Source organism: Eptatretus burgeri, unplaced genomic scaffold (assembly GCF_056783735.1).
Source record: "Eptatretus burgeri isolate ZD-2024b unplaced genomic scaffold, Ebu_testis_v1 Ebu_testis_scaffold_883, whole genome shotgun sequence".
NCBI classification, from domain to species: domain Eukaryota; kingdom Metazoa; phylum Chordata; class Myxini; order Myxiniformes; family Myxinidae; genus Eptatretus; species Eptatretus burgeri.
The window spans coordinates 1,981-24,865 of NW_028222832.1; the positions used below are offsets into that span (position 1 = coordinate 1,981).

The 22,885-nt window shown below is 43.2% G+C and overlaps 1 protein-coding gene across 5 annotated transcripts; it reads left to right on the forward strand.

Annotated features, from left to right (window-relative positions):
• Window positions 1-316: 316 nt before the first annotated feature.
• On the forward strand, window positions 317-19,847 carry LOC147007037 (SNF-related serine/threonine-protein kinase-like). Of its 5 annotated transcripts, none has more exons than XR_015054446.1 (12): window positions 317-691; window positions 1,274-1,344; window positions 1,483-1,539; window positions 7,296-7,532; window positions 12,175-12,297; window positions 12,483-12,540; window positions 16,528-16,691; window positions 17,408-17,513; window positions 17,669-17,727; window positions 17,816-18,078; window positions 18,765-18,876; window positions 18,999-19,846. XR_015054446.1 is itself a non-coding variant. In XM_085867614.1 (9 exons), exons 2-9 carry the CDS (start codon window positions 1,336-1,338, stop codon window positions 17,683-17,685), a joined length of 771 nt encoding a protein of 256 aa, XP_085723740.1. In that variant the 5' UTR covers window positions 317-691; window positions 1,274-1,335; the 3' UTR covers window positions 17,686-17,731. The 5 variants fall into 5 exon arrangements, 1 of the variants encoding a protein (XP_085723740.1); XR_015054447.1 differs by having other exon boundaries at window positions 319-691; window positions 17,892-18,066; XR_015054445.1 differs by having other exon boundaries at window positions 319-691; window positions 17,892-18,078; window positions 18,999-19,844.
• Window positions 19,848-22,885: the final 3,038 nt, after the last annotated feature.

Sequence of the window (22,885 nt, forward strand, 5' to 3'; positions counted from 1 at the left end):
TTTGTGTTCATTATCTCACATTTGAACATCGTAATCAATTTAAAATCTGTAATAATTTCCCCGTGCACACAAAATGTGAAAAGCGGGGTTAAGCATTTGGTCCATGTCCGTCCATCTGTCTGTCTCATCAGTTTATGATCATCATTTATGACGGAGGAACAACTCATTTAAATTGAATGTCTTATTTTGAACACGAATCTGAACATCAATGTGAAGACAAATCTGTCGTTTTGTTTCACGTTGGCTCTGAATTTGTTCCGATCACACATGTGTAGAGAGGAGTGAGATGATCTTTTTTACTCTGCCGTCCTGCCTGGCACTCAAACAAAATTGAAAATCATTCCAAACAGTAAACTTAGTGTTTTTAAGGACATGATGAAGGACACAAACAAAAGGTCACAAACTGATATAACATGTCAGACAGGATGATGTAATCGATACTCGGTAAAATGGTGGTGTAATCCAGAATTAATCATTTTATCCACCTTTAAACCTCTCTGAACCTTGATTGGAATTGAATTGTATATTTGAACGCTGTAGAATGCAAATTGTCTTCATAATACTTCCAAGAACCTGCTCTATAAACATGATACATAGCATGAGGGCACGGCATGTGAGAGGTGCAGTATCGGGGGTGAAGAAGAGACCGTCACACGGCTGTGTCCGAAGCCGATTGATGCTGCATTCTATGGTGATCAATGAAGCCTCCATCTTCTAAACTGTGACTCAATGTCGTCTTATTTCAGTGTTTAAGTGTGATGTGTAAGACTGCTTTAGGAGTGATAAACTTGCAGATTTTAAAACTATCTTTCAAATCATTATTTTATAAAAATTGAAGAAAAGACTTGAACACGACAGGGGATAATTATGTTCTGTGAACTCACTCGTTTTGGTGAGTTATTTCTGCACAATTGTATCTAAAGTTCACGATATAAGTTTTTGGATGACACAAAGAAATGAGAACAGCACTCTGTGGAGGACATACCGACGCCAGACTGAACTGTTAACAATTTTTATTCCAATGATCGGACGGATCTTCATCCGGAACTAAACCAAAATTGAATCGGCTTGTTCTTGTCACCTCCCCAACTCATCCACGAAGTCTTGTCCCAATTCATCCAAAACTTGTTGAGATATCGTTCGATGTCTATGTTATTTCTATCCTTATTAGATCACTCAATGGTGAAAAATCACTTAATATATTATCACTTCACTTGTATATGCCTTGTATTTATTTGTTTCTGTGAAGTCTCATGATGAGTTTTGTTTGCAGAAACGCTCCATGATTTCGTCTCTCGAAATGACCCTCTGTCTGAACAATTCGCGTGGCCGATAATGTACCAGGTGAGTGAATCGTGTTCACAAGTGTGATTCACACGTCCGGTTTGAAATGTTGTATTGAACAGGAAAAAAAATACTTGTGAACGAGTTTGATCTTTCATTTCAAAAGGAATCTCATCATGTGCTTTTGAATTTTTCCAGACTGTTTCTGCACTCGCACACATCCATGATCAGAACATTGTGCATTCTGACATAAAGGTAAGAATCCAGACACCGGGATGTTTTTTTTCTCGGTTCATTTCATGATTGTATTTTCATCACATAATTCGCAGATTTTTTTCTCAAATCTCCGATTCTTACACACACAGAAATTTACAAAACTTTAGTTCATATGTTGAACATACAGACGTTACTTTTAACAACTGGAACGTCTGGAAGTTCACCATTCATCAATGTCACCTGAACATTGAAATTTCATTTTCATTAATCTTTGCAGATCGAGTGGAACATTTTCACTCGTAATATAAATCTCGTATTTCGTGGTGCTGCGTTTCAACAGGAATTCATTAAATAAACTTCAATATTCTTTGGGGCTGGAAGGGTGCCCTCGAGATTCCGATATTTAGCCTCTGAGTCATCTCGCCTGGGTTTGAATTCTGACCCAGGTCTAAACTCTCATTGCGGTGTTTCACAAGCATGGTGATTCATCAATGTACAGGCTATCCCTCAGATGCACGTTAAACTGGGGGTCCCATCTGCTGCCATTAGTTGGTGGTCGTTAAAGATCCTATGGTGTCCTTCAGGGAGAGTGGGCGATTCCTTGAGGAATATTGTGCATTGTTCATCCACCCAGATCCACTTCTTCAAGTCTGACCAATTCTGACTGTTCATCACATGTTGATCGATCATTTCAAAATTCGAGTTTTTATTCGCTGGATTTTATGACTTGAAGTATTCAGGGGATCAGGAATGAAACTTCCTGCAGTAATGTTATTTGGAAGTGAAAATGATCATATTTCACATGAAAATTCACCAATTCTCTGAAAGTATTTTGATATTTGTCGATAAAAACATGCGTAGACGTCTGCTTTCCTCTCCACTACTTTGGAACTTGCAATTTTAACCTGGAGACATGGCACAGTTCTGCGAATGATTGAATGACACCATATATTTCACTTCCTGGTATGACGAGTTCGGGAAATTGAGCATGTTTTCTGTGTCGAGAAGAAAAGCTCAAGGAACGTTTTGAACATTAAGTGTGCTGATATTTAATGAAAATCTGACACCACAGTGAAGTAGTATGGTATTAGTACAGGCATTTTCGCAGAAATATTTGGTCAACCTTGCTCAAATTGCAACAAAAGCAAACTCAACAGATTTTGATTGTGGATATGTCCTCAGTGACAGAAAAATAGTCCTAAGGGATCCTCCAGGGGGAAAGTCCTGAAATCATGGAAATGCAATATGGCCGCCACCCGGCTTCGGGGAAAATGAGAAAATTGTAAAGATTGATATTTTAATACGTAAATATATGTTTTTCTGCATTATAATTGTTTCTAGTTATGATCAGTATATTGCTATACAAGTAAGATTATAAAAAAGTGAAATGTATTGAGGATAAAATAAAAAATTATAGCTTTTTTGTCGAAAAATGTCAATTTTTTGACCCGAAAATTTTTTTTTTTTTAACCTGATACTGATTTTGGCTCCTGAACAAAAAAATAAGAAACGTTGAAGACAGAAGATGAAATCAAGTCTGGCAATACAATATAATTATGTAAATCATTGAAACATGACAAAATTCACAATCCCACTCGGGGCAATCACATCTGCCCGACGAAGGTTTCAAAATGAAAATGAAAATTCGCATTAAACTCAGAAACTACATCCATTATAAACTTACTATACATGTTGAGAAAAATCAAGCGTATTAAAGTGAGAACTCGACAATGTCGTCGTCATCCTCATCATTGTCACATGGAGTGTTTGTGCAGCCAGAGCCCCTGCAGCTTCCACAAGCTGGAGTGCACTCGATGTTGCGCTTCTTGCATGTGCATCTCATGGTGCTACATTCAGCCTGGCAGTTGCACCTAATGACACGTAACATCTTTCAAGAGCTGGAGCTGTTGATGTCTGAAGTGGCACAAAACCCTCGTCACACTTCTGCCAACCCCAGTCTCTGGAAGAAGTATGCAAGTCTGACGTCTTAAAATGAATCAAAGACCACCTTCAGAAAGCATGCCGAGTCTGCAAAGATATCTTCCAGAACTTCAGCGCTCTGGGTTCAGTATATGGACATGCTAGACATTCTACGCAAATACATCTGGGCAGAGTGCACTGGGAACTGGGCACTACATCTTCAGGTCATCCAAGAAATGCTGCCTTACCTGGCAGACTCGGGACACAACCTGTATGCCAAATCTTTGAGGGTGTATCTGCAGCAGATATCCAACCTCAAAACTCAATATCCCATTGTCCAACAACGTTTTGATGAGGGGTTCCTTGTGGTTCGACGAAGTGATCGCCTGTGGGCAGGTCTTTCATCTGACCTGATCATCGAACAAGTTCTGATGAGAAGTTTGAAGACCAGCGGGGGGCTCATACAAGGGCGAGGAATGACAGAGCAACAACGGCTGGTGTGGCTACTATCAATGCCTGCCTGTGCAGAAATAAACCAGGCAATGCAGGAGCTCACAGGTGTGAACTACAACACTGGAGAGCAGAAGAAGGACATGGCCAAGGCAAGACAATCTCGTGACTGGAAGGACACACTCTCAGCTCTTCAGTATTTACAGGAACGGAATCCATTCAGTAGTGATCCATGTCTGAGGAACATTGCCACTGGAGTTCATGCACACCCCACCATCAACGTCGATACAGCCCATGCTGTAGGAACCAAAATATTGAAATCTATGGATGGGAAAACACCTGCCGAGTACATATTTAAGAGGAAAGACCAAGTTGTCACCCTCGGCATGAAGTCATCTGTCAAGATTGATGGAGAGCAAGTCCAGGTTGACCCACAACTCCTCTTCCAGAGACTGATCACTGTTGCACAGACAGCAGAAGAACTGGAGTCGGCCTTCAAATATGAACTGTGCAGCTATCCAACCTGCCCTCTATGATTCCTCTCTTCAGCTCCTAGAAGCACACAAGCCAGTCTTTGCTGATGCCATCTGGGATCTTCTTGGATCCGATGTCCCAGGCAATATCCCCAATGATGGGCAACAGTATGTTTTGGATGGCGGGGCACTTGTTCAACGCATTCCATGGTCTCATGGATCTACATACAGAGACATATGCCACCAGTACACTGATTATGTAACGAAGAAGTACGGAGATGCCATAGTCGTGTTTGATGGTGATGAGAGTACCAACACGAAGGACATGACACACCAGAGACGGTCTAAAAGGAATGCTGGCACGACTGTGACATTTACAGCTGACTTGTGTCTCACAATGAAGAAGGAACAGTTTCTTGCCAAGAGACAGAATAAACAGCGATTCATTTTTATGTTGAGTGAAGAGCTTCAGAAGAAGAACTGTGAGACACACCATGCCTCAGGGGATGCTGATCTCCTGATTGTACTGAAGGCCGTGCAGTCTGCTACTGTCACCAACACTGTGCTGGTTGGTGATGACACAGATCTCCTCGTCCTCCTATGCTAGAATGCAAGCTTAGAATCCCATGACCTCTTCTTTTGTCCCGAGCCATAGAAGAACACGAAGAAGTCTCGCATCTGGAACATCAAGGCTACAAAGAAAATGATTGGTTCAGACATGTGCAAGCACATACTGTTTCTACATGCAGTTCTTGGGTGCGACACGACATCTCGTCTTCAAGGGATTGGAAATGGAGCTTCTCTCAAAAAGTTCAAAGCAAACAACACATTCCGTGACCAGGCCAAGGTTTTTGATACAAATCCAGCTTCCATATGTAATGAGACAGATGCAGGAGAAAAAACATTGGTGATAATCCACAACGGAAAGTCAACTGTCACCCTGGACACCCTCCGGTATCAGCGGAACTGGGACAAGGTGGCTGAGAGCTCCTCTCATGTGCAACCACAGACGTTACCACCATCATCGGAAGCAGCAAAGTATCACAGCCTGCGCATGTATCTGCAAGTCCAAGAATGGAAGGGATGTGCAGATGAACTTCTTCCGACAGACTGGGGTTGGCAGAAGAGTGACGAGGGTTTTGTGCCACTTCAGACATCAACAGCTCCAGCTCCTGAAAAGATGTTACGTGTCATTAGGTGCAACTGCCAGGCTGAATGTAGCACCATGAGATGCACATGCAAGAAGCACAACATCGAGTGCACTCCAGCTTGTGGAAGCTGCAGGGGCTCTGGCTGCACAAACACTCCATGTGACAATGATGAGGATGATGACGACATTGTCGAGTTCTAAATTTAATACGCTTGATTTTTCTCAACATGTATAGTAAGTTTATAATGGATGTAGTTTCTGAGTTTAATGCAAATTTTCATTTTCATTTTGAAACCTTCGTCAGGCAGATGTAATTGCCCGGAGTGGAATTGTGAATTTTGTCATGTTTCAATGATTTACATAATTATATTGTTTTGCCATAGACTTGATTTCATCTTGTGTCTTCAACATTTCTTATTTTTTTTTGGTCCAGGAGCGAAAATCAATATCAGGTAATTTTTTTTTTTTCGGGACAAAAATTGTCATTTTTGGACAAAAAAGCTATAATGTTTTATTTTACCCTCAATACATTTCACTTTTTAAGAATTATTCTTGTATATCAATACACTGAACAGAATTAGAAACAATTACAATGCAGAAAAACATATATTTACGGATTAAAATATCAATCTTTACAATTTTCTCATTTTCCCCGAAACCGGGTGGCGGCCAAATTGGATTTCGATGATTTCAGGACTTTCCCCCGAGAGGATCCCTTAGGAATTTTTTTCTGTCACTGAGGACATATCCAGGAATTAAAATCTGTTGAGTTTACTTTTGTTGCAATTTGTGGGAGGTCATCCGACATTTTGACTGTCCTATATGTACATTAAAATTTATGAGTGTCATTTTAAACCTTGCAGCTGCAGGTGAGATACCCTGGAAATCCACCTTCTTCTTTCATATACAGCACAAGGCTGCAGGGTAGCATCATGACTGAGGACATGGCTGTGCCACTGATTGAATCCCTCCCCTCTGTAGGTTGGGGCAGGAATTTGTAATTTGTTCAGGGTGCAGCGATAGCTCAACTACACTTTGTGAAGGACACCGTGGGTCTTTGTGTTCACCAATGAAGACCGACAGATGAGATTGATGTTTAATGACAGTCCGAAGTACGGCACACATATTGATGAATCATTCTGCCAGTGAAATACTGGGATGACATTTGAAAGCTGGGTCAGGATTCAAACGCAGGCTCCGCAACGTAGAGGCAAGTGTGCGTACCTCTAGGCCATCCTGTCAGCTTGAAAATCCAACTTTGGGTGATATCTACTTTTATCCTTCATCAGATAGATCTTGAGCTCAAACAAGTTTCAGAATTGTGAAATTCTTTTTTTAAAGTGTCATGTTTACAGCACTTTGGACAATAATCTGTGCAAATTTATTAAATTAAAGAACTGACAACATAGCTCAGAACTAACAATACATCCAATTGATCTGACATCCAGGCAGCTTTGATCACGGTCTGAAGTGGATCCACGTTCACACAATCAACCCAATTCTCTGCCAGAAGTGTTTCATCACCGAGGTGCTGTGACGTCAGAGGAGAACTCAACCGAGCTGCACCATCTGCCAACTCTTACTTATAGATGTGAAAGATGCCACACAACCTTTTGAAAAGTGTTGGCGAAATTCCAATTTTCTGACATGGTTTTGGCCGGCTTTAGCAACACCCAGTGACAGAGAATCTCTGGGTTATGTCTGTTTGTAGTTTGTTATGTCGTCATCTTTGTGCCATGATTTTTACAAATTGAAATTATACCACTTTAACAAAGCCATCTCTGTTTTTATCCTCTCTCCAGCCCGAAAACCTGCTTTATAGCCAACAAGGGGTACTGAAAGTGGCTGACTTCGGTCTTGCCAGGTGTTTTGTCCCGGGTGAGCGGCTTAAAGGAAAAGTTGGGACAATATCGTTTGCGGCTCCCGAAATCCTGAGGGGGGGAGAATATGAAGGTCCACCTGTTGATGTTTGGGCAAGTGGAATCATGCTGCACTGCTTGTTGACGAAAAAATATCCCTTTTCGAACACAGAATTACTGGTGAGCATTTCTATATTTCCTCTCAACATCATTTTTATCATTACCCTCATGAATGTTGTGACTTAAATTTTTTTTGTTTTGTTGCTTCTGTCCTCTCCCCTTCTCTCATCCTCATAAAAACTCCTCTGAAACATCTCCCCTCTCTCACCTCCCTTGATTTATTTTTCACTTATCCATCCAAACCCCTTTCTTCCGTTGATTAATTTTTATTTTCTTCAATTGGACATCTCTGCATTCCCTTCCCCTCCCTTTCCCCCTCTCCTTTATTTGCAAAAAGTGCTTCTGTTCATTTTCCAGAAACATTTTTCTGACATTGACATTGATTGGAAATGTAAATGATCCCCAACACCCTCTTATGGTGGTTCAAAATATAAAGATGATACAGAAGACACAACCACGCTGGCTGTACACCGCACCTCCCCACCTCCTAAATGTCACCGACCCATTTCCTTTCTCCTTTATGTTGTTACGGACATGGGTCAGAAAACTTTGAAAGCCCAACGTGTCCATCAAAAGACCACGAACACCGTCTCCAACACTCACCTCCGGCTGTATCTTTGTGCCCAGGGTTGGTTTACCGTACTTGTGAGATGAATGAAACAGATGGGGAACCGCGACTGTGACTGTGCAATGACTACTAATTGACCGAGCGAATGAGTGTTACACGCCACACGCTCTCGTGTATCAGACCAATTCTTCACTTGATCCAATCCCAGGAACGCTATTTCAGATCAAACCCCAGCAGTCAAAAAGTCATGATACGATATCACATCCTTCATTAATATGTTACACAAGCAGAAAATTGGTGGGAGAAATGGTGTTTTGGAAATTCAAATGGGGAAATGGTGAGAGACTTCAGGAAAGGCAAGGAAAGCTAAATTCAGAAATTTTCACGAACATGTACACGACCTTTTATCCACTGTGTGATATACCCACCCTTCGATGCCTTAAACAATTACTTTGCACCTTTACGTGAAATGGATCCAGACACCCAAGGAAAGGAAAGAATGCGAGGAAAGGTGTGAGAAATGATGGTGAGAAAGAAGTAGTGTGGGGTCTTTTACGCACCTCTACACACCTTCTGCAATCCTGTTTGAAGCTGTGGTCAACCTCTGCTCAGGGGTTCAAGTTTGCCTTCCGCACACTCCCTCCTGGACTATTTCCTCCAATCTCTCAGGGTCCCGGTCATGCGGGGGTGGCTGGATGTTCCTTCGATCGAACACGATGGACGGCATGGTTGGCAGGGATCTCGTGCGGTGTATCAAGCTCTTGTGGTGGTCCCGTTGCGACAACCGGACGATGTGAATCTGCACCGGGTTCGAAGTGTGTGTCAGTGGCTGGGTGAGAGCCATGGAAAGTATGGAAGATGGGAATGGAAAGTCAAAAAGGTCGGAAGAATGTGAAGAAATGAAAGTTGGAAAAGTCAAAACATGAAGAAGTGTCGGGAAAAGTTTTCTTTCGAGTGTGGAAGAGGGTCGGTGAGGGAAAAGCTGTTCAACCCTGTACCCAAAATTCTCTCTCTGTGCTTTGTGCATTCCTTCCTTAATTTTTCCTTTTCCCACCCCCTCCCTGACCCCTCGGCTTCACAACTCTTCATTGGTGCAGGACTTGCGGGGGTGGTCAAGACCCTCCTCGATTGTCATTGGTCGATTCCTGTCTTTTGACCCAGCAATAGTGCCTGATTGGTGGAGTAAACTTTCCAGATATTTTCTTCCAGAAATGGGAAGGGATAGGAGATAAGTGCTCACCTGTCAGATTGGATGGATAGCTTCCTTTTGGGGGCAGCTGGCACGTGGCCTTATTATTCCCTTCCTTACTCGAGCTGATTGTGTGGGATTCTCCACAATTTTTCCGCAAAATGAAGGATGTGGGGACCTCGTGATGTGTCTTTGTGTGCCTTTCATGGGAAATGGTTTGAGATGACGGTGTCAAAGAAGGAAAGAACACGAACTTGGTCTGACTCGCATTCGCTATGCACACCTATCCCCATTAACATGCTATATCTTCATTGGGAACAGAGAGGAAGAGGTTTGGGACAAAAGGTTTTGAGGCATTCAGCCTTCTCACGAGTGGAATCGGCTGTGGTGCCATTTGAAGAGAGGAAAAGGATGGAACGGGAGCAAACACCAGAGATAGACTTGAAAAGGTGCCACCAGGTTTTAGAGGAGGGAAACAAGTTTGAAAGTTCATTTTTGAGATTGGATACATGTTGTTTTCTAGCTCTCCTGAGGGTAAACACACACTTGTTGTGGGCTTTGTGGATTGCTCTGAGGTTGCATTCATTCGGATTTGCCTTTCAGAAGGAGAATGCAAGTTGTTTTAAATAAAGCAACAGCCTCACCTGAGGATCAGAGAAGCACGAGCGGGAGGATGGTAAGATAATTGATGACAAGATGGGATTAATCTGTGCATACGAGAGAGAGAGAGCAGTTTTCTGTGGAAGAATTCTCAGGCTGAAATAATATCAGTGGTGGTGGATCGAGGAGACAAGTCCTAAAGTGTAAAAAATAAAAACAAAATAAAAAATAAAAATATAAAACGTGAATGCACGAATGTGGAAGCAGGACACACTGTATGGTCCGTGAATACGCGGGCTCTGTGAATAACGAGACCGCGATTGGAGTGTTCTGACAGTATATATTTATTTATATGTGAAGTATGTGAAAGATGCCACACAACCTTTTATAAAGTGTTGGCGAAATTCCAATTTTCTGACATGGTTTTGGCCGGATTCAGCAGCGCCCAGTGACAGAGAATCTCTGGGTTGTGTCTGTTTGGAGTTGGTGATGCTTCACGCTCTGAATTTTTTTTCATGATTTTTGTTAATGAATGCATACAAGTCTTTGATTTGTTTTCCCAAAGGCACATCAAACTTTAAAAGAAATAAACCTGAATACTCCAAATTAACACAACATACCCACGATATAACTTAATTGTGCAACAGAATACTCCGGCATAACTTGCTTTTACCCTACGTGCATGTGTCTTGGTCTTCCCGGGGGTGGGGGGTTCCCAACTCTCCTCCCCCTACACTTACAACCTCAACAACAGTTAACATCAAAAACATCCTCATTCGTAAACAGCAGTATTATTGCTGCTTTGTATTTTTTAAGTTTAAATGTTCTGAATTAAATTATGTGCAAGATATCCTTGTCAAATATATTAATTATTTCCAAAAATGAGGCGAAATTTTCTCCTCATTCGCTTTCCTTCCCAAAATGCTCCGAACATACCCCTTCTAATCCCTCTCCCTTTTCCCATCAATACTTTTCTGAAATGATCTTCTCATTCCATTCGTAATTCCATAACCTCCCCTTTTTTGTTTTTTTTTATGGACACTGTCGAGGCTCGTGTGAGAGCGAACACACAGAAAGTACAACAAGGGGAGCAGGAGACAAGAGGGGTGGGAGAGGTTATGACAAAACAGGGCACACAGGGTAAACAAGATGGACACAACATGAACTTTCAGGTCCCCACATAAAAGGGACTATCAGTAAGGAAAGCAGGGAATTTGTATTTGGTGGGTTTGTGATGAATGAGCAGGGCTAGAAAAGATCGTGGTTTTAGATGGGGGAAGACATGAGATTCTGCTGAACAGCTGGTTGGAAGACCGAGAGGGAAGAGTGGGATTGAAGAGAGTGTGGGGTTTGTTCCAAAGGCAGGAAAAAGAGGAATGAAAGAGTGAATGTGAACAGTGATTCTTGATTTTCGTAGTTTTACTAGAAGTGCGTTGCTGGCGGACCTTGAGCACCCTGTGGAAATAAGAGGTGGGGGGGGGGGTTGGGGAAGGGGACATATCTCTGACAGAGCAGGAGTAGGGGGCGAGGCTGGAGAGGAGATGGTGGAAGACAAAGATCACCGACCTGCCTGTGGTGAGAGAGTGAGTAATCCACTGACTCGGCCTCATCGTGGGAGATACCAATGGTCCTAACTGCCTTGGTTTCCACAGTGTGAAGCCGAGAAAGGTGAGAGGCAGGAGCACCAGCCCAGAGGGGAGAGCGGTCCTCCATCAGGCTGTGGACAAGATGCTTAGAATGTGGTCAGGAGCTCAGGTGTGCCAAGGAAAGACCGTGCACGACGGAGGATGCCCAGTCAGTGACTGGCTTTGAAGGCCAGTTTGGAAATGTTGCTTTCCCAGGAAAGATCATGGCAGATCGTGAGACCCAGAAGCTTGAATGAAAGAACTTCTTCAAGAGGATTGTTGAGAAAGTGGATGGGGCGGCGGGGGGGGGGGTGTTCCTGATGGTCCTTTCAGAGAGACATTGTGAGAGTGTGAGATTTTTCAGGCTTGAAAGACATGTTCCAAGTGTTGGACCATCTTGTGATTTTATCCACATTTGCAGAGGGTGAAAGGACTGTTGCTTGCCGATCTGTGTAATTAACCTCAACCCTTATCACCTTCCTTTTGAATAATTTCCTCAATTTATATTTTTTTCATTTCCCCAATTTGTTCCCAACTAACAACGTTTTTCTTGATCCAAGATTTTAAAGAAAGAGAACATTTAATTTTTTCCTTTGAAAATCATCTTGGACATAATTGGAATGTGGCTTCTTGTGTCATGCTTTTTATTTCTCAATGTGAGTGTGAATATTCACTGTGGATGTTGATGAATCATTTGGTGCCTGTACCATCTCATTACAGAAAATCGAGTCACCCTTCGAAGAGTTGACTCCATACCATCCTCCAGCAATGCTGAGCAAATCATGTACCTCCCTCTTGTTGTCCATGATTTGTGAAAATCCAGCAAAGAGGATCTCCATGCAGGTCGGTGACCACAATGAGAGGCAGTTTTGGAGATTTTATTTTGAATTCACAAAACGAGTTCAGCAGTACGGTCTGGGCCGCCAATCTTGTGTTGTGTTCTCGCTGTGGTATTTTGAGGGGGTTATGAGATTAAGCGGTGTTTTTCTATGATTCTGAAAATTTATTGCACAACGTTTTGTGTTCAGGAAATAAAGGACCACCCATGGTTTGAGAATTTTCCAGGAACACCTTGGAGAAACAATGGTAAGTCGTGCTCTCATTTGGTTTTTCGATGGATGCATATTTGGAAATACTAGCGGGCACTCCTGCCCTCTGAGCCAGAGTACCCTTCTCAGCCCACCTTGGGTGGGTAATGTACTGCGTCACAGTCTTAGAAAAAGCACTTTGTCATTTTTGGAAGAAATTTTTATTAATCACAACAAATAATAAGATAAATGAACAGGATGTGTAACACCGGCTTCCACCAGACGTGGCGCTATTAACCCCACTGCCCATTTTGGAGTTAATTTCGGTGACAGCCGTGTTTTCTCCATGACAACAGGAAGAGGGAAACTCAGTCATAATCGAGAAGTAATTTTCAGAAGTTGGTGCACGCATGATTTGATTATCATTTGATCCTTTCTGTGACTCTCTTAAAGCATGTACTTTCAAAGGTGGATTTTCTTTTCCTTTCCAATTGTCATAAAGATATCGTTTTATCACATTTTCTAATTATTTGGGAGAATTGACTTGCTGGAAGAGGAATTTATTTGCAATGAATCTTGTTCACTGGGATACACACAACAAAGAAACACAAGGAACTTTGATGCAGAAGGAGGCAATTCAGTCCATTAAGCCTGCACAACCGACCAACGATAGGTCAGTGAGCTTGTTTACAATTGCAAGCAAAGTCATGGAATCCATCAACATTGCTGTGGTCCAGTCCATCCTGCTTTCAAACAACTTGATCTCCAACCATCAGTTTGGATTCCGTCCTGGTCCCTCAACTCCGGATATGCTTCTTCTCCCATCTGAGCAGTACTTGGAGGTGCCAAATCTGTAATTCGGACCGTCTCTCTGGACATTTCTCAGGCATTTGATACAGTCTGTCATTCTGCATTGTTTGCACAGCTCTCTGGCTTTGGTATCGGAGGCCGCCTTCCTTCTTGGACTCTTGACTTTCATGCAGTCAGTGGGTTGAAATCAATGGAACCCTCTCCTACCCTCTTCCAATGGAGGCTGGAGTTCCCCAAGGCAGTGTTTTGGGCACAGTTTTGTTCCTGCATAAATGACCTATCTGATATCCAACCATCTTTTCTTGCTCGTTTCAGTGTGTCCTCCCATCCTCCCGTTCCTCTTGTTCTATTTATTTTCTGCCTTGATTTTTGTCCCACTCTTCAACCGACCTTGCTTTTGTCTGAGCCCACTCCTGTGCAGAAAAAAGTAAAATCTCCATGAGATCCCTTTGTAATCTCCTTTATAGTTTCTCAAGTCCTCTCTCCTTCATTTACTGTTCATAGCTTCGTTTATCGAGTCACAGAATCAATATTGTCATCGTACACTGACCCCTCTCTGAGGCAGTCAAGTCCTTCTTCAGATGTGGTGACCAAAAGTGCACATGATATTGTCGATGAGACCTCACTAAACTCCGATACAATGTTCAAACCACCTCTTTTGAATAATTATAATTGAACCCCCTGTAAATACAAACAAAAACCCTATTTGCTCTTCCGACTTGGCACTGCGTAGTCTGCTTACCCCCGCCCCCATATCTATGACCACTCCCAGGTCCCTCTCCTCTATGACATGTTCCAAGATTGCCCCTTATCGCATGTAATCCACACTTTTATGATTCTTACCCATCCCCAGCCCTTCACATTTATTACGTTAGCCCTTTGAACCCGAGCGGCCGTTTTACCAGCCGCTATTCAAACCTCCACATACCTGAACAGCCAGATTTTCTCTAGGGAGCCCAGGGTGGGGAAGCCAAAAGTCCAAGGAGCTCAGGCTTCAAAGGGTTAAACTGAATCTGCCAATCTTTTGCTGAATGTGTGAAAACAATTTGACTTTTTAAAATCTCATCAGCTCCCTCTCTGCTCTCAACCTGACTTCAAAGCTTCATGTTATCTGCAAATTAATAATCCAACACCGAACACCATGGCACAAATCATCGATGTAAATGTTGAATAATAATGGTCCAAATACCGATCCCTGGGATACCGCACGACTTACATCCTGTCAGGCAGAACTATTGGATGGTTCCGATCACTATGGCGGCTTTCAATCCAGTCAGTCACCTGACGAACCACTCCGCAAGCCCTCACCTTACTATGTCTGACAACTTTCTTTGTGGTGCCTCATCCAGTACCTTCTGAAAATCGAGATAGACCACATCCATTACCCCTCTTTTATCCAATCAGAAACTGCTTCATGGAACCCGAATATAAAATTAACATGACCTCCCTTTAATCCATGATGAATGACTGCATGCATATCGTTGAAATTTACCAAAATGTTTCGCGATCTGATCCCGAATTAACATCTCCAACATCTTTATGGAGTTAATTGAAGAGCTCTGTTGTTCTCTGATTCGATGGTGTCTTTGTAAATAGTCAGAGGCTGTCAGTTATCTCTCAATTTGTTACACGCCAACCATAATCAATCTATTTCAAATTTGGTGTCCTCAAAGGTGTTGATAAACAGTATGGGCGACGATGTCCCCGAGTCATTGCAAGACCTTAAAGGCACCTGGGATTCTGACCAACCAAGATCTTTCATTGGTCTGACCCTCACAGAGTTTCATAACTGCACAAGCCAGATAGTCAAGGAGATAAAAACAGGATTAAAGTGTGGCTCGGAGATGAGAAAGTCGTTTGAAAGCTGCCGGTGTAAGGCCAACAAGGAAAAAGACCAAGGAAAGAGCCATTCCCACCAGTTTGTAATGAGAATCCAGCCTACTGACACAGCCCAAGGGCGGAGGCGAGGTCATGATCTGGAATCCACAGACCCTCGATTTTTTTTCAGTGTTCACTCTCAATGACTCTTCCTTTACACTTCACTGCTCAACGCGATCACGAACATATTGTTGAGATTTGACATCTTCCCCATGCTTCCTCCTTCCCACTTCCTGCCTGATTTTGGTTTTCTTTCAGCAAATGCCTGATTTACTTTCTCACTACACACCCTCTCTGTTGCCTGGTATGTTATGGGATGCCAATTGTGAACTTCATTGTCTGATCTCTCTGTCTCTCTATCTCCCTCTTTCACTGATGGTCCACACTCATAACAGAGCGTCGGTGTCATCGAAGCAGCTTCTTGAGCAAGGGTTATATTTGGTGGTTTTCCGTCACCTTCTGAGCAGTAGTTTTGGTCGTAATTTGGAACTTGGCCATGGTACCGGCGATAGCTTGCCCTCTCTTCATGAAGGAGTCAACATCATCACTCATCATTTGTTTAATTTGCCATTGAGAATCCCAATTTTACCCCTGATTAATTTTTTCTTCTTCCATCATTCACGTATTAAGCAAAATTTCAGGAAAAACTATTTTTTTTTTTGAAAGGAGTTGAACGACCGACTTGCTTTTGTTGAGTGTACCAACAATGGCTACACTTAACAGGGCTCTCAATACAAGAATTTATCAACTTGTAGAAATATGTGTTAAAAGCCGGGATGGTATCGATATCTTATATTACATCTGATCAGGTCATAAGATGTTGGAGTGATGATCACCGTGTGGCTCATTGATCGATTCATGAGGAACAAGTTCTTTGGTGAATCTTGTCCTCACATCAGAGATATTGTCATGATGCTGTTTCTTCATCTGTGTCATGGAGGTGTCACTGTAAATGTCCACTTTATGGAGACATTGAGTGTTTGAAGTGAAATCTTATTTTGAAATTCTGCAATGATCATGATGTGATCACATCACCTGAGTGTGTGAAATCATCACGATGAGAATTTGTGATAAATAAAAACCCCATGCTCGTTCACCGGAGGGGACGACACGTTTTCTCTCCGTCTGTCCATCCCACCTGTGGTTTTCAGCCTTTTCTCCCCAAACCCTTTAACATATTCACCTGAAACTTTGTGCACATCTTTATTATGATAAGTTGCAGAAAAAGTTCGAGTTTCACAGCGTTTCATCAATTTTTTTTGCAGAGTTTTACCATTTTTAGATTTAGAAAATATCACATGTGAAGGAATTCTCACTCCTGTAATTTTGTTTTTGTTCTCATTCGACCTCCTCTCAGAATCCCTCCCTCCCAAGGTTGTTGTTGAAGAGAAAAGAGTCCATGAAGGAGTTGCTGGAATGGAAATTAATTATGAGAACATTGAATCAATACATATTTTCAGGAGTGATTGTGTTCATGGCAATCCAGAATCAGAATCAGTGTCATTACCTGTCCAGGAAGAGGTAAACACCTTGTACCTCCTGATGGTGAATTAATGTTTGTTGTGTTGTGATGTGAAGTTGTGAAACATTTTCGATTTTCCTGCTGAAGATTTCAAAGTGAATTGATCAAAAACAACAGAACATTTTCATTTCTTCTTCCTGATAGTTTTTATGTTTTTGTGTTGTTGTGCATTTCTACAATGGAAGTGAAAAGAGCAATCAGAGATTGCAGGCTCTCACCAAGACTCGTTTTGTGTGGTGTTTGTGTGTTGGTGTGTTTGTGTTTGTGTGTGTGGAGTTTATACACGGTGTATTCACAACCGACGTATTATTATGTTCATACAGCAGCCAAACAGACCTTTTCTGGTTCATTGTGTGGATTCATGTTCCAATCACGTGTATTTTGGAGACGGACACACAATGTTAATAGGACATCCTTTAAAGACAGACTTGCATTCCCATAGTACGTACTTCAACGACGTGCTCACATTGTAATTGTCATACTTTATAGAGAAAAAAAGATAACATGTATGTAACAATGGCGATCACCAGGTGGTGTTTGTGGCCTTCAGGAGCATATTCTGTGCAGACAGACAGACAAACGAACAAATGGACCCAAATACAATCCCCTCTCGAGGGTAATATGTGAATTCCGGAGCTGTGTGATTGTATCGTTCTTGCTGAGTACAGAGTTCGTTTTTTCAAGATAATTCATGTGATTTTTGTTTCCACAATAGGAGACACCCAAACCCTCACTGGAGATTCAGGTGACGCGCAGAGGAACTTGGCAACGTCTGCGCAGATTCTTTAAGAGACTCAAGCCTCGATGTTTAAGACGTCAAGGTGGGAGGATTGAATAATCAGGGGAATTTGAAGAGTTCCTTATTTGGACTCGAGTTTCTCTGGAGGAGGATGAAAAGGTTCTTCTTCATCACAAAATAAAACCATGATTTTCCACACTATGTCATCACACTTATTTACTTATTGTCTCCACACAGGCGAGCCAGATGAATAGCAGCCTCGACTCTTCCGACACTTTCAACATGACATCAAAATGGTTCGTTCAGTGTTTTTAATGTCAATTGTTGTTGACAAGTTTCCTTTCCTGAATTCCAAAACCCAGTCGAGTTTCTCTTTAAATAAAGATTTCGAAATTGTTTGACATGAGGACCAGCTGTGAGACTCTCCTCCTTTTCTTTCTTCTTTACTTGGTGAAAACAGCTTCAAAACCTTCTGTTGTGTTGGGGAGAAGCTGCACAAGAAACCCGACACATTAGAAATGTTGATGAAGCTGTCTGTGTGCATGGGTCTGAAGCGTTCCTGGGAAAACCCATTGGCTCGACAGTTGGCCTGACTCCACCGGGAATCGTAATTTGGAAAATCATCCACCCACCATGTCGGTGATCTGGTAAAACTTCACGTGTTGTATTTTGCTTTCAACCGATGATATTGCCCTTTGTTTTGGTTAATGAGTTAAATGCAACTACTCATACGTTTAAATATAAAAATAGAACAATTACCGACATATTTATTAAATATAAACCCCTTCGAGAAGCAGTCTAACTTTGTTGTACTTCCTCCTCCTCCTCGTCCCCTCACTCCCCCCTTTTCCCCCTTCCCTCTTCCCCTTTTCTCTCACTCCTTCCCTCTTCCACCTCCCTCTCCCCATTTTCTTTCCCCCTCACTCCCCCTCCTTCTCCCCCTTTTCCTCTCCCCCTTCCCTCTCCCCCTCACTTCCCTTCATTCTCCTCCCTCCCCCTCACTTACCCTCCCTCTCCCCCTCCCCTTCCTCCCTCCCTCTCTCCCCTCCCTCTCCCCTCACTTCCCCTCCCTCTCCCTCTCCCCCTCACTTCCCTCCCTCTCCCCCTCCCCTCACTTCCCCTTCCTCTCCCCCTCCCCTCACTCTCTCCCCTCCCCTCCCTCTCCACCTCCCTCTCCCCTCCCTCTCTCCCCCTTCCTCCCCCCTCTCTCTCCCCCCTCACTCCTTCCTTCAATGAATGAATGAATTTCTATGGCAAAAAAAGAAATTGTTGTTTTTACTGTTGAAATGTTTAAACGTTTTTTTCTTTTTTCCCCCCATCAACACTGTAACAGGGACGTGAGTCTCAAATTATTCTTTCTTGAAGTTCTCTGTTTTAAAACTGATTTTATCAGTCACTGCCCAACATTTGCTTCTCCTTTTGTTGACACGTCACGCTTGTTTCAGGTTTTTAATTTAGCATTTCCGTCATAGATTACACTGTGCCAGGTGTGTTTGAGTGCATTGTTTCCTGATAGGAACAGCAATCGTGATGTTAAGACAATTTGTGTGAATTTTTCTCACCGCAGCCCGGACCCTCAATTCCAGTAGAAGATTCCCGTGAAGTGGAAAGGACTTTCTGAGAGCTTGGACAAGTTATTGAAGAAGCTCAAGTCTCGATGTTTCAGACATCAAGGTAGGATGATTGAATAAGGAGGGGAGTGTGACAAGGACCTTGTTTTGAACTTTTCTGGAGGTTTATCAAATGTTCCATATTCATCACAAAACACAACCTTGATTTACCACATTATGTGTGGTATTGAGGTTCTATCCAGCCTTAAATATCAAACAATTGTTTGTTTTGAATCATCTTTGCATTATAGATGGAAAACAACTAACTGCACAAAATATTACTAACAAGGACTATCATGAACACTTAAAACTCCAAGTTGATCTAAAAAGGCGACAAAATCCAGAAAGAATGCTTGGAAATTAAATATATCCTTTTCTCCCAAGAAGTGAACGCTGAAACTGAAAAAGGGGCTCAAAGTTGCAAATACAGTATATACACTACATGGCTAAAAGTGTGCGGACACCCCTTCTAATGAGTGGATTCGGCTATTTTAGCCAGACCCATTGCTGACAGGTGTATAAAATCAAGCACACAGCCATGCACACTCCGTAGACAAACATTGGCAGTGGAATGGACTGTACTGAAGAGATCAGTGACTTTCAATGTGGCACTGTCATAGGATGCCAGGTCAGATCAGGTCAGGTATGGGAGCATACGCTGGAGCAGCACGTTGCTGCGTCCACTTTACGCCGGAACTCCAATTGCGTCCGTCTGGCCATCCACCAGGCAGATGTCTGGCCCATCCCTCTCTCCTTGAGATGCTGATCGACCTGCTGAAACCACGAGACACGGGGTCGGCCCATTGGCCTCCTCCACTCACAAGGCTCCCTTGCTGACAGAATCTGGTGAGCAGGATCAGCGTCAGGAAAATGAGCCACATGTCCAAACAGCTGCAGCTGACGCTCACAGACTATGCAGGTCACAAATCTCATTTGAGTCTCTCAGCAACTGCTTGTTGGACACAAAGTCCGACCAGCGATATCCAAGCATTCCCTGAAGAGTCCTGGTACCAAAGGAATTAAGTCTCCGCCTCAGATTCCTGGTCAGAGTCCAAGTCTCACATCCATCTGGCAAGACTTTTATGCTTCTAACAACACAGATTCACTGAACTGCGACACATGACATGATGTTGTTGTGGGGTCGGGTCTCGGTGGCGAGCACGACCGCGAGAGGGAGCAGTAGAGTCGGGTCCACCGAACACCCGGAATTTAGGTCGTACCTTTCCGATAAATCCGAAAGATCACGGGTTCCTTATCGGACCGAAGATCGCCAATAGGTCGACCACGTGGGATAGGGTCAATTGCCAATTTCAATAAACCTAAATACCCACGTCATCCAACCTACTGGGGGAATTCACCCTCGGCAGGATCTGCCCGATCTGGGCCGTTACCGAGCCGGATCCGAGTCGTACCCCGAGCGGAGAGTACCAGAATCCTGCTGGGCCAACTGCACAATTACGGCAACAATGAGGCCTCCAAATTCCCATTCGCAGCGCGGCAAACCAATGACAGAAAGGACAAGGACAAGCTGGGACATTCAACAAGAGGGGATTTATTTGCAATGGGGGGGGGAGGGGGGTGGGAGTGAACACACAAACAGCAGAGTTATCCGAATGAGAAATGTAATGTACAATGAGGAAAAGAAAGCAATGACACAATTCTACTTGAAGATGGACCCACAGACAGACACACACACACCCAAAATAAATGATCAATAAAGGCTGTGGCCTTTATTGATACTCCCAGCTCGGAGGGAAGGTGAGCTGGAGGTAAGAGCCTGTCTTGGACCTTCCCGCTTCCTGCGGTTACACCGACTTCGAACCCACTGGTGGGACTCGAACCCACGACCCGGAGTCCATGGCCCTCGTCCCTGGCTGCTCGGCCGTCGCATCGTTCGGTCACACCACCACGGTGAGCCACCACAAAGGACCTTGGACCGCAATCGCCGTGATCCTGCAGAACCCTTGTCGACCACCACTCTGCCTCGCCACGATCACCCGGTCTCTGTCCTCTCTTTCTTTTTCCTTCAGGTCCGAGCGATTTCTTTTCTCCGGCCCACTCGCCTCCCGATTGGACGTTTGGTTCTCGGGCGACTTTGCCAAAGTTCGGACTTGTGGAGTGGCTGGTCAAGTAGCTCATTGGACTGTAAACTGGCTTAGTGATAGGAAGCAAAGAGTGGCTGTGAGTGGGAGGATGTCTTGCTGGGAAGTTGTGCGGTCCCTCAGGGATCAGTATTCGGACCATTACTCTTCATTATTCACATCAACGATTTGGATAATGGGGTGAAGAGTAAGCTTTCCAAATTTGCAGATGACGCAAAGGTAAGGAGGATAGCATAGGGGTTGGTGATCAGATTCTTGAAAGTATTGATACTTGCATAGATTGGTCAAAGGATTGACAAATGCAATTTCACCTGAGCAAGTGTTCAGTGTTGGGGATGGGAAAGAACAATAATAATAGAGATTAGAGGATGCAAGGGGTAATTTTGGAGCATGTCACACAGGAGAAGGATCTGGGGGTGGTAAAAGATAAAGCAGGGAAGCAGACAGCACAATGCCAGGCAGCGAGAGGTTAAGCAAATATGGTTTTAGATTATATTCGGAGGGGGATCATTTGTAAATCAAAAGAGGTGTTGTTATTGTTGTACAGGGATTTCATGAGGCCACATCGAGAATATTGTGTGCAGTTTTGGTCACCTCAATTCAGGCAGGACGTAGATGCCACAGACAGAGTTCAGCGCAGGGCTACTCAATTGATCCCTGGCCGGGCTGGACTCAGCGACGAGGAGCAGCTCAAGGAGACAGGGCTTCATATGTCAGAAAAGAGGTGGTTTTGAGGAGATATGACGGAGATGTTTAAGATAATGAAAGGTGTAGATAAAGTAAGTGCAGATGAATTATTCAATAGAGTAGACAGTGAAGGGACCATGAGCCATCACCTGAGAGTGAAGAAGAGGAGAGTTAAGATGGTAGTAAGGCAGGGGTCTTTTACTCAGAGTAGTTAATGCATGGAATGTCCTCTCTGGAAAGGTAGTGGCAGTGGAAACAGTAGATAAGTTTAAATTAGAATTAGATACGGACCTGGAAGTCATGGAGATCGAGGGGTTTTGGGATACTGCCGGGACTTTTCGGTCGTTTGAGCATTGATGTGTGATTGTGTGCACGTGTGCGGAGTGCTGTTGGTGGGGGTCTCGTCAAGTGTTGTTGTGTGGTTGATGTTGTCTGCTTTCCCCAAGCCCATGCCCCCTTCCTTGAGGGGAAGAAGAAAAAAAAATACAAAAACGACAAAAACATTAAAATACATTAAAATAATAAGAAGAAATAAATAAAGAATAAATAAAGAAATTAAAATTTTCATTTTCTTCTTTGGATCATGTGTTGATAAATTCGTATGGTGTTCGCGCAAGCATGATGGGCCGAATGGCCTCCACCTGTCTGATTGCCTTGTGTGAATCCCAAAGAGTCATTTCCACAACAACGTTGTTTACAAATTGCAGCATTTTCCACTTTTTTCCACTCTAATTTCACTCCACTGTTATTTTTCTTTTCGAGGTCTGTGGCCTCTTCATTTTATACCCATCGCTATTGTGGCCTTATTATTTAATCAAAGAACCTAAAATTTGGTGATACAGTTGCTCAAACCTTCATGCATGCTTCCCATGTGCCAAACTATCCATCGGGACCAGACTCTACACAGAGTGTCAGTGTTGCCGAAGCAGTCTCCTGGGCTATTGGGCACAATCCTGGATAGGTCGCCACTCCAACGCAGGATACTCAAATGGCTCAATCATCCCAGCAAGCTGGTACTCATTTTGCCGATCTCAGAAGGATGACAGGCTGAGTCA